At 38.9% G+C, this 15,185-nt stretch overlaps 1 protein-coding gene across 1 annotated transcript in view; it reads left to right on the forward strand.

Annotated features, from left to right (window-relative positions):
* Positions 1-15,185, forward strand: part of TRPM6 (transient receptor potential cation channel subfamily M member 6) — a 109,154-nt gene that overhangs the window by 72,665 nt on the left and 21,304 nt on the right. Inside the window, exons 24-31 of the mRNA XM_080373345.1 lie at positions 1,426-1,625; positions 3,934-4,066; positions 5,829-6,967; positions 7,682-7,794; positions 8,713-8,839; positions 9,744-9,841; positions 12,156-12,214; positions 13,648-13,673. Coding sequence (XP_080229471.1) covers positions 1,426-1,625; positions 3,934-4,066; positions 5,829-6,967; positions 7,682-7,794; positions 8,713-8,839; positions 9,744-9,841; positions 12,156-12,214; positions 13,648-13,673 — 1,895 coding nt within the window. The remainder of the gene's footprint in view (positions 1-1,425; positions 1,626-3,933; positions 4,067-5,828; positions 6,968-7,681; positions 7,795-8,712; positions 8,840-9,743; positions 9,842-12,155; positions 12,215-13,647; positions 13,674-15,185) is intronic.

The following is a 15,185-nucleotide window of genomic DNA, read 5'->3' on the forward strand; positions in this document are numbered from 1 at the left end:
GCGTGTTGATGGTGGTTGTTACCCCATATTCCATTATGGTCTGGTGAATAAAAAAAGAATGGTGGAAGCAAAAAGGTGGGAGGAAGGGGTTGTGAGAAGACGTCTAAACTGTTTAGCCATTTAAACGTAATCTGACTCTGTGAAACTAAACAACTCCAGCTGGCAAACAAGCAACATTAATTCAGCTCTCAAGTAATTGGTCCTTTGTCCCTGAAAGTTGTATTTGTTGTGCTGAGAGCCTATATAATGTTCAGCATAGGGCAGCCCAAGATTCAAATAGGCAGGTAAGTGGAGAAGGTATTCAAGAGAAGAGGATAATGACTTTGTAGGAGCCTGCTTTTCCTTGGAAATAATTTGAAAATTCCTGTTGTTTGGTGCAATTTGATATGTTTTAGTCTGAAATCTATCAAGTTGTGTAAAATACTAGTAAAGAGCAGTTTAATGCAAGTAGTTAATGTTTTCTTAGCGTTCTAGTATTTCTTGGGAAGAAAAAGTCAGCTGTAGATTAAAAAAATTTCAAATGAAGAAATGTAGTGATTAATATTCAAGAAAACGGAATGATCAAAACTCATTCTATTCCCACTTCCAATTAGAAATCCCTTTCCTGAAATTGTGGCAAGGCATTTTTTTTTTTTTAATACACAGCTGTGAAATTGTAATTTAAATTATTTCTAGATTTAAACCTTCAGCAATGATGATATGTTAAATCTTCTGCCTAGTGATTTGATTGTACCAGGAGTGGGAACAAAAATGGGTATAAGCATTGTATTTAATTTGCTCCCAGAAGCAAAGCTGATGTTTTTGTGATTATATACTGGTATAGTATGATGGTGCAACTGAAATTACAGTACCAGAAACCACAAAGTTGCTTTCCTGTACTTGGGTCTATAACAGTAGATTCGGGAAATTATTCAGTGCAACAACAGTCACATTTAGTAACATCACAGCTCCAAAGAGTACCCTGCAGAAGAATTGCTCATGTAATGCCTCTTGCAGCAAGTATTTTGTTTAGGAGGAGTGCACAGAACTGTTTTGTTAACAGTTAGACTGACTCCTACATTTAATCCAGTCCAAAGAGGCAGACAATGTTGAATTCTCAGTTAGGCTATGTATTAAAGTTTAAATAATCTGGCTGAGATTTCAAAGCCACTTCAGGGATGTATTTTGCCCAGTTCCCATTAATGTGAATGGGAATTGGATCTCCAAATCCGTTAGGCAGCTTTGAAGATCTCATTCTCAGTGCACTAGCTGCAGGCATATGCTGCTGCTTTGTTAAATGAGAGTTGCTAAGCTGATTTACCTCACTGGAGGGATGGGACTTTTCTTCAGTGTCATATTAGATCTGTAGACAAGCATCTTGTGCCATACTGGGAGTACTCCTCACAGGAGTGTTTTATACTGCCCCCTCTCCATCTCTCTTCTCAGTAATGTTTATTTCGATTTGAAGTCCATATCAAACAAGCTCTGGAAGTACAACCGGTACCGCTACATTATGACCTACCATGAGAAGCCATGGCTACCTCCACCTTTCATCCTCCTGAGCCACATTGGACTTCTGATAAATCGCATCTTCCACCATCGGCCCCCAAATGAGCTGGATCAAGAGGAAGGCGACGTTGGACTAAGTAAGCTGGGGACCAAAAGAAACAGCTGATTAATATTTTGCTAGCCTCCCATCACTTTGTAGCTCAGTTCCTCAAAAAAAAAAAAAAAAAAAAAAGATATTCTCTGGGTGGGAGACTGTTTTTATTTGCAAAACTGAATTTAACCTGCCTGTCTGAGAACTTTTGTAGGAAAAAGTGACTAGGGGAACACTTTGCTTTGTATTTGGCATTTAACCTGCCAGTCTGAGAACTCTTGTAGGAAAAAGTGACTAGGGGAATGCTTTGCTTTGTATTTGGCTTTTCCTGTGCTACATACTGTGCATCAGTCAAGACACATCACAACTCTGAGCTGAAATAAAGTGACAACAACTTATTCTGTAGGATTGAGTAGCCTTATAAATTGTCCAGAGAAAGTAGCTGCAGAGCCCAAGGACAGAGGAGATCCAGTGATGGGAGGTGCAAAGAGGGAGAGGGCCTTCCATCTCCTCACTGCATCCTTCCCTTTGTGCACTGGTTCATCACTGTACCTTTACCCTACCTCCTTCACCCTTCCTAACCTGGACTTCTCCATCCTGGGGTTCTTCCTAACACCTCTTCAAGGCGATGCCAGTTCCGTATCTCTGTCGCCAGCTCCTGCAGCTCTGCTGTGAGCAGCCGTAGCCACTCTGGGAAGAGGACCACAAGATGTTGGGATGAGTACGAACACGCAATAGTAGGGCTTGGTGGCTGGTGAGGTGAGGCGGGGAAATGGGGAAGAGGAGAGGCTGGTGACTATAACCTTGTCTGAAAAAAACATTTGGAAATGTTGATGCATGGTGTTATACAGCCTCATTATTTGTGATGTGATATATCCTTGATGCCTAATAACAGAAGTGAGCAGACCCTGCCTGAGTGATGCTTCACTTAGGATTTTCTCTGCTGAACATGAGTCCCTGAAGATATCTGGCATGCTCACAGGTGGTTACAGAGTTCAAAAATGGGCTTAACTAATCAATGCTGAGCTTTACTGATGCTCCCAGGCTCAGCTGCTCCATCATGACTAGATACATCAGCCTGCCTTTGAAGTATTACTGCTTACTTTATATGCATGCATAATATAAGTTCACTGACACAACACAGAGGGCGTCTTACCTGTGAAGTGCATTAGGCACAAGAACTGAAACACTGCTTAGCACATCTAAGAGTCCTTGGTTAGAAGAGGGCTCACACGTTGCCTACACTTCTCTCAGAAAGAGGTTTTTTTTTCCTGCTTATATACCTTTGTGTCCCTTTTCTATATGCTTATGGGTTGCTTGATAGATTTCTTCTATAATTTTGATGTGGTTATAATTAACTGGCTTTAGCAATGAGGATCCAGTGCCACCCTGTGGAAAACTAATGAAAATACCAAAATACAGAGTAAAATCTTGGAGGCAAGAACACAGATGGGTTAGGCGGTGAAAAAGACCCTAAGAGGTGATGAAGTCTGATTGGGAGTGAGAGGGGGACCCCAGGATACTGCAGAGGGCTTCCCTGCTGAGCTGTGTGTTGCATCCGAGTGCTGCAACCTTGTAACAAACACTTCCGTGTCGCTTGGTGCAGATACCCCCCTAGCAAGTAGAGTGAGGACTCTGGTATGCAAAAAGGGAAAGAAAAAAAGAGCTTGGAAGATGGAGAGTTTGGATCAGAGAAGCAGCTTTCCACTGTATGCATTTCTTCATACTGACTTAGAATCAATCTGTTCTCTCAGAAGTCTTGGTGTGAATAGCATCATGAGCAGCCCAAGCTGTGGAGTTTCAAACTTTTGAATGTGTTCTTTTTTGTCCAATAATTTTGCTTAATGTTTTGTACATATGAACATGTGAGACAATTAGGTGAAAAAAACCTTTGTGGCTTTGAGTACCTGAAAGGACTATAATTACTATAGGTAACTAGCCCTAAATGAATGCCTGGACCAAAGTATAATGAAATCTTTGTTTTACATATCTATGTCTAAGTCTGGTGAGTGACACATGTATAACAAAATACAGGAAAAAGTTTGGAAGAAAATATGTCTTTATGAGCAGCCATTTGGGTATGTGTTTTTGAGGCTTTAAAAGGGAGTTCACTGGAATTTTTGTCAGTGTGATTTTGCTCTTTGTCTAAGGAAAGATAAAAACCTGTTTATATGCTTTTGGCGTATTGGGTGTATATATACATAAGCCCACATTCATGAAGTTAGGTCTGATTCATTCTTGTCAAGGGTGGGGAAGGAAACTGGTTCTGAAAGATTTATTTTTTTCTCATGGATGCTTATAAACAATTGCATTCATCAGCATGCTTTGTACTGACTCCTGCCTCCTTTGTTCAGAGCTGTACCTGAGTGATGAGGAGTTAAAGAAGCTCCATGACTTTGAGGAACAGTGTGTGGAAAAATATTTTCATGAGAAGAATGAAAACTTGAGTTCCAGTGACAGTGAAAGGATCCGTCTGACAACAGAAAGGTGTGTTTTGCTGCAGATTTGTGCTTTTCATATATATTTGTCAGATAAAAAGTAATAATAATTTTGATAAACTAATGCTTTTGGAACAGGTTGTAGCCACTGTGAACATAAGGAGCAATAACATGTATAAGCATTGCTAATTTGATGGAAATGTATCTGTTGGAACTGCATGGCAGGCCTGGTTGGGAAGCCTTGCTGGCAGAATTGCATCCCCAGATGTGTGCAGGTGATTAAAAGGATACAGCAACGTGTTGCTCAGTTTCACTTTTGCAAACCAGATAGCACCATGAAAATGTGCCAGAGTATGACATGCAATACACATTTTTATTTAAAGGCTTGGCAGTGCAGAAGTGCTGTGAGAGTATTGCTTCTGGTTGAGAGTAACTGCTGTTTACAGAAATAACCATATAACCATTTTAGCCTTTTCTGCAATGTAGTGTCTTGGTTTGCAAAATGTCAATACACAACTGTCAACAGGGTTTCAAAACTCTCAATATATGCCTAATTTAGCTTTCTTTTGAAATCAATGGCAAAACTGCCAGTAAGTTTAATGGGAAGAGTTAGAGAAAACGAGTACTATAAAAAGTCTTACTGAATGCCAACACTGATCTCACCTAATAAATTTGTTTTGCCAGGAGAAAGATAGCCTCTTAGTCTTTGCCTGTCCATACTCTTTATTTTCTGCATACTAAAACAAAACACACAAGCAAAAATAATGTCCTCTGTAAAAGAAATAAGTAGCTTTGTTCAAAATCTGTAGAATCGATTATAGCAACAGGATTTCATTTAGCGGATAAATATAGATCTGGAAAGGATTTTTTTTTTCTGAGTGCAAAGGTGAAACACACTTCACAGCATTGCATAACATTAATGCAAAGAATTTACATACTTTACATGAATAAAACATTTTTTAACACTGGTCTTGGATTTTGTTCAGCTATTGATTAAATACCACATCTTTTAGTTGCTCAGTGACAGAGGAAAGGAGGAACTTTTGCGCGTTGCCTGCAGTTAGTCTATCATTGTCTTAGTGATAGAGTGCCAGAAAGAGTATCTTCAGGGAACTTGAAGGTAATGATTTCATTAAAATCATATAATTCCAGGCCAAGAAGTTCTTGCGCTGTTCACTGGGGATTTGAAGACCATAAAAAAAGGCTTTGTTTTTTGGGCAGTTGAATTTTACCCAAAGATAACTGATGGCATCAGACATAGAGAATCTGTTCCCACAGGCCAGACAGGTTCTTGGGAAGACCCTTTTCACATCAGTATCCAGTGTTTAAGAAACACAAGAGCATCTGTAGGTTATTGTGAGCCTTGTCCTTCTCATGATTGCACAAGAAATGTAGAAATGAAGGGTGACTGGCTGACAAGAACTGTACTTTACAGCATTTTACATTTTCAGCAATATCCAATGCAGGGTTTCCAAAGCTGCATCCTGCTGTCCGTGGTTTAGTAGTTCTATGGCAAGGAATGGACATTGGTAGGAAAATAACAGTTTTTGAAATAGATACTCCTTGAAAAAAAAGCCTGTGTCTTTAAAAGTCACTGACTGTGGGCTAGTAATCTGAAGGACACGTAAGTCTGGATGTTTTTTGACAAATATAGGTATTTGTGGGAATGGAAGTCACCATTAGTAAAAAAATAAAGGGCTGTTTGAAACTCTGACTTTTTGAAATGTTTTAACAGCTTCCTTCATCATCGGGCAAACAGAAGTAAAGATCTGTGTTTTGGTATTTTAATTATATTTTCTTTTTCCACCTAGAGTGGAGGAGATGTTTCTGCAGCTTAAAGAAGTGCATGAGAAGGTATTTTATATCAAGGAGTCTTTTCTCTCCCTGGACAGCCAGTTAGGACATTTGCAAGACCTGTCTGCCTTGTCAGTGGACATCCTGAAAGTGCTTTCAGCTGTAGACACCTTGCAGGTGGAAGAAGCCTTACTGGCTGACACAAAACATCGAACCTGTAGGAAGCTGCCCCATAGCTGGAGCAATGCACTCTATTCCAAGACCTTGAGCAGCCTGGAGTGTCTGTATGACAAGAAATACCACTACTACAGCATGCCACCTTCCCTTTTACGGAGCTTAGTAAGGAGTCAGTGGCCATCCGAGTGCAAAGACCACATACTGAGGACCAAGAGTAACAAAATGGTAGAAGACAGCTCTCGAAAGATAGAGATAGAAAGTGACACGCTCACTTCGGGAGTATCCTCTGAGACCAAGTCAGCCACTAGATATGGACAATTTTTGCTGGTGCCCCCTGACCATCAGGGAGGGTCTCTTTCTGAGGATGTCACGTTAAATATGTCCTTTTTGAGCACTCCTACCAAGTACAAGGACGATGCGTTCAGAGATGTACTGCAAAGTAACATTATGGTGCAGCAAAATTTGCAGAGTGTCAGCCTTGTTGGAAAAGAGTCAGAAGATTATCAGTGGAACCAGAGAGACTTTGTTCCTCATGTGCCATCAGAAAAGACTAATGCCATAGAGACTGATCATCCTCTTGGTCTCCAGTCGTCACTGTGTATTGGAGAGAGTGCAGCACCCTCCTGTGATGACAGGGAAGAAACTGAAGGTGGTTATGTGAACTGGGGATTCTCTGAAGGTGATGAAAAAGGGGTTTTCAGCTCAGAAACAAAGAATGTGGCCCTGTGCATACATTCCACCTACAACAGTGACTGCAATTGCACGGGTAGTCCTCCCAGGCATGTCCAGATAAGAGAATCAAAGTCCTTTTCCTACAACTCCAACAGATCACCTCACAGCAGCATCATCTCTCAGAATAAGCTGAAGCGCAGCACCTCCTTCTGGATCAGCCCACTCTGGAGGAACTGGAGTTTCTGCAGGAGCAACAGCTTACAGTCCTCTAAGAAAGAGGAAAGAGGGAAAACCTTCAAGGCCATAGGTGGTAATTTTAAACCACTACACCTGCATAGTACTTTTTACTGGAGGGCCCAAGACATTATAAAAATGTTACCTTTGAATGGAGGAGTTATTAGCTGCAGCTAAGGATAATAGCAGGAAGCCCAGAGTTACTACTTCACTTTCTTTGTGCTGGGTCTTCATGCTGTAGGGAATTTCTGAAGTGTACCTGGTATGTAAACTGCAGCTCATCTGTGTGTCAACCACGCTGATTCTCCCCATCTCAGGGGATCCCTGTGGCTGTGACTACACAGCTGGGGTTACAAAGGGACTGCGCTTGCTCCAGGAAAGTCTTCTGCTCTGGGGATGCAATGCAAGAGTTGCAGGAGCCAAAATAAATTGCACAATCCGTAAGAGATTCATTAGCAGTATCTTAGAGTAGATGGGTGCATGGAGAATGAAGAAACACTTGCCAGTTTAAAACTCTTCCTGTCCACCAACAAGTTTGCTTACCAACAGCTAAAATACAGCAAATTCCAGTTCTAAGTATGAGTAGTGTAAGATGATGGATAACATTTGCTGTTTTATGTCTTATGATGGTGCACATCTTTGCACTGAACTTCCTGAGTATTAGCTTTGGCTGTCACAAGTCTTCTCAGCTTGCTTTGGAGATCTGCCAGCTCTCAGTCTTATCAGATCTTCTCTCAGTAAACAAAAGCTCTGCAGCTTAATGGTGTTTTTTGACTCTTTCCCACAGAGCCTTTAGGGTCCAGTGAGCTACGCCACAGTGAGGCAACAAAAGCAAAACAACAGAACAGAGACAGAAAGTCTGGCAAAGGAAAGATGAATCAAAAACCCCTTCAGGTGCCGGTATGTGCAGATGTAAAAGAATCACATATCCCATAGCTGTCTTTTTCATTCATTAAGAGTAGTTCTGCAGTGTTGCTTAGTTGAAAATGTATAAATTTAAAATGCTGCACACAAATTGGGGCACCTTTTTTGTGTGTCTGGCTTTGGTTTAATTTCCCTTTTGTTTGAACGTGTGGATTTCAGTTTTGAATGTGTTGAAGTCTATGGGCTTTGCAAGATAGTATACCAGGGGTGTTACTGAGTTTTCACAGAAAGGGATCAGTCCTTGCACTCTAGCTGGCAGGAGGACTTGGGGAGGCTTCATATGATCTAGGATAGACTGAAGGAGTGGTGAGCCATATCCAGGTGGTGTGCAATTGTGAACCAGCAAGCCAGGCCTTGTAATGTTGTCTCCTGCCTACAAAAGTCCCACAGACTTTTCTCTGAATCCATCATTTAGCACACTGCAGACAGCGAATTGATTGTGTCATATGTATAGGGCAAATTTCATAACTGTATGTGTGTATAAAAATCTATTCATAAAGTTATAAAGAGCTTCCTAGGATCTTCGCCGTTGGAAGGAGTTCTCTCTGTTTAATGCAATGAAACTTTAAGACTGATTTATTTACATAAGATGCTCAGGTCAGCAACAGATCTTAGACTTGAAGTTTGAGATCTGGTACCTCTGCAGGTATTCTGAGGGACTTCAAAATTTGTTTTGAAAAGCTGTAGTGCTAGATCTTTCATCAGTAGTGTTTACTAGACAACGACTTCTCCAAGTTACAAGAAAAATGGGAAAATCTGTTTCCCAGTTGGGAGTGACTTCAGTCACTGGCATTTCAGTGATGCTCTGAAAGGCCATGTCATAGGCTGTTAGAGGAATTGCAGAGGTGCTAGTCATCGCATAAATCAAGTATTGTTTTTTCTATGTCTTTCCAGGTGATTAGAGTGGATGATTGTCCCCAGAACACCCAAGTGAGCTCAGAGCCTGCAGAGATCAACATCTGGGATGAGCAAGAGAAACACAGCAAGAACTGGCTCACTGTGTCTAACTTCAGGCAGCTAAGTATGTGATATTTTGGAGATGATGAAATTCAGAACAGCTTTTAAAAAGAAGCAGTAAATAAAAATTTTAAAATGCAGAGTATCATCCACCACTTTCACCTCATGCCATAATTTTTACAGAATTAGATTTAGGTTGCATCAGCACACAACTTGGTTGTTTGCTGTGTCATTGCAGAGGTAAAAGGGACTTAGGTTGGATGGAAGATCAGTTAATTCTTTCTGGGAGTGCTGCCTGTCTCGCATGGAAGATAGTGGAGTACTAATCCTCAGGAGTAAGTGGGAAGCAAGGAGGATGATATCTTTGTCTCCTTTCCTGAGATGTCTTCTAAAATATCATCCTGGCTAATTGTAAAAATCGTGAATTTCTCAGGGCATTTACACTCACAGACAGTGCTGTGATACTGTATCTGCTGGCAGATCTTCTACATGCATTATTCATTACTCATTGCTCAGTAACACATCCACCAAAGGGAAGAAATGAATTCTGTATCATCTCTGTTGGAATGAAAAGGGAATGGCATCCTCACTCTTTTTAAATAATTCTCCAGCTCTTTCATTCTCAGAAATCCTTTGCATAGTTTGTCTTATCTTTTGGCTCTGCTGTGATGTGGCTCACTGGCTTCATCCTGTGAGGTGCTGCAAGAAGCACCAGGGAATGCTGTGACTCAGCACAGCATGGTCTGAGGAGGGCTGCACTCTTCTGAAACCTGCTGACAGAGAACAAAACCAGTTCAGTCTAACCCTATGAAATTCTGTTATTGCTTTTATAGCCCATTACGCATTTGCTGGGGCAATATGGTATATAGGTGTTTATTTTATAGCACTGCATAGGTGTTTAGTTTGTAGCAGCAGAGCTGTTCGTTTACACTCTGGAAATAACTGACACCTCCTCCTCTTTTGGCTAGGTTTGGAACGTCTCAGTTACATGCACCAGAAAATGAAAAATCAAGACATCAGTAGACATACCATACCGTTCTGTGATTACCTGAGGCATCCTCGAGAGGTAAGACCTAAGATTACACATCCTAGTTCATAGCTCTGGCAGGACTCAGTCCAGGGTAGCTCTGCTGATGTCCCTGGGCTTGCCACTATAGGTTCTTTGTCCTGAAATACCTCTTGAGAGAAGAGGAACTTTGTTGTCTGCTGGCACAGTGCATGTGTGCGAGTAAATGAATAATTTAACAGCTGTTAACACTCTTTAAGATTATTGAAGTAGGATATTAAATTATTGAATCACAGAGTGGTTCTGCATATGAAGAAGTTGATCAGAACTGATGCATGTGTTGACGTTTCATTAGGGAATGAGTGAGCACACAGTTTGGTCTTATACCTGTAGGCAGAATTGGTTAGTAGAGTGAAGTAAATTTTATAAAGTTAGCTACATAGCTCTTAATCTATCACACAGAGATAGTTATTTCTTACAAAGTGGAAGTTAAATAATGATAATAACTACAAAGCTTAGATTTCTTAACCACTGGCTTATAAACGCTGTATCTTATTATTTATCAAAATTAATTTACAGCTCCATAATGCAAAGGTCCTCTGCCTATGTAAATTAACATAGGCTCATTGTGACTTTGATGGAGCTAGACCAATTTATATTTCCTGAAGACTGGGGGCAGAAACCTGGATTACAGAAACTTCCATCTCATTTAAAAGCTAATGGAAGAAAGTGTATCTATCTTTCACTACATTGTGTAGGCGTATCTCAGAGGTATGAAAGGAAATTAACAAAGAATAAATTAAGAAAAGGAACTGTGAAATAATCCTTTCCTCTTCCTTTTTCAACAGCTCACTTCCTTGTTTGTTTTACTTATAGCACTCTTGTTTACTAACATGGTCATCTTTAAATGGCTAGCTTATTTTTTACAATGAATGTGGTTTGTTTTTTTTTAATAAGGAATAAAAATAAACTATATAGTTTCAGATCTACTGCTCTGAGTGCTGTAGAATTTGAATCCCAAATACCAGGGAAGAGAGCTTGAATCTAAATTTTAAAAGATGACATTTTTCTTAGGGATGGGATGGGGGGGGGGAGTGGAAGAGAGAGAGAAATAGAAGTAAATTACTGATTTTGTATTCTGTAAAACCTGATCTTGTATCTGTGAAACACACGGTCAGACAACCAAAATAAATGTACAGTCAGGAAAACTGTGTGAAGGGATCAAATAATCTGGTGCTTCAAAACTCATATTAAGATGTCTTGGGTAAAACTCAAGGATGGGATTTTTAAAGTTCTCAGAAAAATTCCACTGATTACAACAGGATTGGAGTTAGGCTGAAACTAACCACTTCCAGAATTCAAATTATTTATTCTTTGAAGATAGAACCTCCAATACCTACTGAATAGCTATGGCCTCTCTTTAAGTCCTGTCTGGGTTATGCGAATATATATATATATATATATATCTATCTCTATATCTATATATCTGAGATGTAGCAATGTTGCTGCATCCAACTGTTCCAATTGAAGTATGATATATTTTAAAGAAACACTTTTTTTCCTAAAGTGGTGCTTCTCAGATTTACCTGTTGAACACCAGTGGTTCAGAAATCCCTTCTGATGGGTAGCAGGGAGCAAAGCAAGGTTGTATGTGGAAAGGTTTTGGTTTTGTTAAAGATTTTTTTCATCTGCCAAGCAAACTACAAGGTGAAAATATGAGTGAAATAAGAAACCAGTGAGTTAAGTTTCCGATAATATTCAAAGCTGAGTTTTTAAACTTTGTCATCTTTGAACTTTTTGGGCGGGCTCTACTTCTTTTGAGGATTAAAATCTGCCTGCCTACTATTCAGAAGAACAATCCCATTTCTGACTAGCACATTAGGAGGACCCAATTTTCCCTAATACTGCTGGGAGTTTAAAGACTGTTTGAGTACTTCAACTGTAAGACCTGGAAAATATGTGATCTAGGTATCACTGGAAAGCTGCTCAGCGTGTTACCTTCTGTTACAGAGGTTTAGGGTGCATTTTATTTTCAACAACTGTAAAAGCTATCCCTAAATTGGAATTTTCTAATATAAAGAGAGTTCTGTCCATATTAGAACACAATTTTGTGAGTGTATTGTGGTATAGGTGGATACCTGAGTATTTTATTTATATGTATGGGCACAGGATGAAAAACTGTAATTCGAGCGAATGAGTTCCATTTTAGTGTAGGTATGGCAGTGCTGTGATTCACCTCCTTGTCAGTGTCATTATTCATGCTAACAATAAGCATATCAATATCTTTTCAAGATTGTACCTTTATGAGTTGTGTAGCATATATATGACAGTGATGTGCATATTTTACCAGTAAAAGTATCTCTCTTCTTTGCAGGATGTGAGTAATAGCATATTTGGAGCCACCAACAAAAGTAATCTGAACAGGATCTCCTTGTATGTATTATTAGTATATTGAGATATTTATCACATGCTTTTAGAAAGAGACTTCTATGCTTTCTGCAAGTTTCCACTTCAGTTCTACAGTATACTTAGGATATGAAATTGGTGTGAAACAAAGAGTTAAGGCAATTCAGTCTGTTTAAGTTTCTTTAAATTAAGCCTTATCAATGATAAAGAAGATCCATTTAAATGAAGTGTGTAATTTTAGGTGGAATAGACACCCCTTTTTATTCTAACAATAATCCAATTTTCTAATTAAATCACTAAGATCACCATAGCATCTTTAACTAGCCATTATTCCAATCTAGTAACCATGAAAAGTTGCATTTGCTTTTGCTGTGCAAATTGAATGTTTCCTTTTTTAATAATTAAAATGCTAGCAGCTTCTGAAAGCTTCTCTGATTGTCTGATTAATCTCTTTCATACTGAGTCTGCACTTTTACAAAATATTTAGCTTGGTTTTCTTGATGTTTCTCAATAGTTATTAAACTTAGATTGTATTTAGTGCAAGTATAGTGATTTCAAAAGTGTTTTCAATTTTATTGTGGATTTTTTTATTTTTTCCCCAGCTTGATTGATCATTATCTTAATAGCGGGGGTAATTTTTTCCACATGCAGCTTTGTCTCTATGTTCCTTTTCCTTTTCTGTCTTATTTTCATAAATTTATTTTGTATCTCTTACTTCATAACACTGTGGTTGTAATAGATAGAAGACACTAGAAAGCTGTCACATACTGTGTGCTTTCACCGTGGGAAGAGGAAAAAAAGATACTGTGTTTTTTACCCATACTGTGGTTGGCTTTTTGGTTTTTTGACCCAGTCATTTATAAGCAGTAGGCAAACTGTATACTCTCCAGCAGGACATATAGGCCTGATTCTGCAGCTTATTCTGTTGTCTTCACTGGATATCTCTGGTCTGTGAGGTGAATCATATCTTCTGTCTTTTGTAACAAAGACTGCTTTAACATTAGTGCTGATGCTGTAGTCTTTTCTGCAGCCTTGCTAATCCGAAGGACCATCAGTTAAAAAAGTCTATTTGTGCAAGCAATGGTAATGGCATATGTAGCTCTGAATACATCTCAGCATTGATTGAAAAATGAACAATTATGTATGTAATACAAGTGGTCTTTAACTGATGCTGTTATTGCAGTGTAAATGAAATGACCAGCAGTGGCAGAATTGTAAGAGCAGTTCAACATAAAGAAGAGAAAGAAACATGCAGAAAAATGTGGCTGTTCTTCAGTAACAAGAGTATTTGCTGATTGTTGTAATGAAAAAAGTTGCACTGAGGGTTATTTTGTTTTATGATTCCCAATCAAGCCTTGGTGAGGTTTTCCTTCACATAGATCACATCTTTTTATATGTACTATTATGAGGTTAATGACAAAAATTTTGAAATAAAGTATCAAATGTTTGTTTTTAAACAGGTTGAGAACTTCAGAGGAAGCTGACAGTAAGTTTTTGTTGCTTGTCACTCATTTTAATTCCTCTCTACAAATCCCACTCAGACAATTTTGAAGTACAAGTCCAAAAGGAAGGTGATTTACTGTAGTTGAAGGGTTATAGGAAAATGATCAGCTACTGTTTCATGTGTTAGTTGCTATTTTGTACTTTAAAGTGAAAGGTTTTTTTATGAGGAAATATCTTCCTCATGATAACTGCAAATTAAAAGAAAAAATATTTTTTTTTACTCTAGTCTGCCCAGTAATGTTGTCCTCTTCAGCAGGAAGGAACTTTTAAGATGATGGTTCTGCTTTCATCCCTGGCAGTCCAAGAGACCTGCTGAGTTAAAGCAGGGTGTATACCTGAGGATAGATTGTGATGTAAGATTTTCAGTGTATGCTTGATTTTTCAGTTTGCAGTTTGGTGTAATTCCTCTGTTTATGTGGTTTTCCTGAAATTATGGAATCAGTGAAGGATTGAATTTGTTATGATATTGCCAATGAAGAAATTCAAGGTTATAGTGAGGAATGACCTTGTTCCACAAAAGTAGAGTGTGAGTTAACTTTACTTGTATTTGTTGCCTTTTAGTCTACCTTCCAGTTTTCCTGACATGCCACTTAGCCATAAGAGGCTGAGCAGCTTGGCATCTATCTCTTTTTGAGGCTGGCTGTGGTGCAGAAATTAGTTGCTCTTAGACTCATCTCCCCTTCAAGTGCTGCTCTTTCTGGGTTGTGCACAAAATACTGCAGTGCTGAAGCACACTGCTGCATGCATAGTGACTGGTGGAGCTACTCTCTAAAGCACACCAATGCTTTGATTAAAATCCAGTTTTCCCATCCTCAGAAGGAATGACTTAGCCCCCATGCCCCTTTTCATGTTAGTTGTTTTACAACATACGAAATGTAACAAAGCTAGTTGGGTCCAGCAAGAAAGAGAGCAAAAGCAACCTTGAATCACCAAGGGCACTCAGTGGAAATGCTGCGCCTTCCCCCAACATCTATCTATATTTTTTATTTAAGATCTCTTTTGCTAGAAAAGGGAATATAAACAAATAAAATACACCAAGAAGAAAAGTGTAATGTTCAAATATTTTGATGAAGATTCAGTTTTGATTGTTATTTTATTTTTCAGAATTAAAAATAGTACAGTATACTTATTTTCTGAAGTCTGGCATTTTGAAGGATTGTCTTCCAACAGAAAAAAGTGATTTCATCTGATTAATGGGAACATGCTCATTAATCTTGGTTTTATTATAAATATTTTTTATAAAACAAAGATTTTTGGACCAAATTATCTGGTGGTGCCTCTTAAATGTGTACCCACATGAATTGTTTGTCTGTTTATATTTTAACAACATTTCAGATGCTGTGGGTTAAAGGGACAGTATTATAACTTTGGTGTCATAGTATAGTTGATGGAATGCTTAATGAGTGAGAATGGAGTTGGAAAAATCATGCCTTTGGGAGGCTGTGAAGCATGATGGACAGCAAAGTGCTTTTAATATCCCAGAGGTGTAATTGGC

The sequence above is a fragment of the Falco punctatus genome, assembly GCF_963210335.1.
Source record: "Falco punctatus genome assembly, chromosome: Z".
Classification (NCBI taxonomy): Eukaryota; Metazoa; Chordata; class Aves; order Falconiformes; family Falconidae; genus Falco; species Falco punctatus.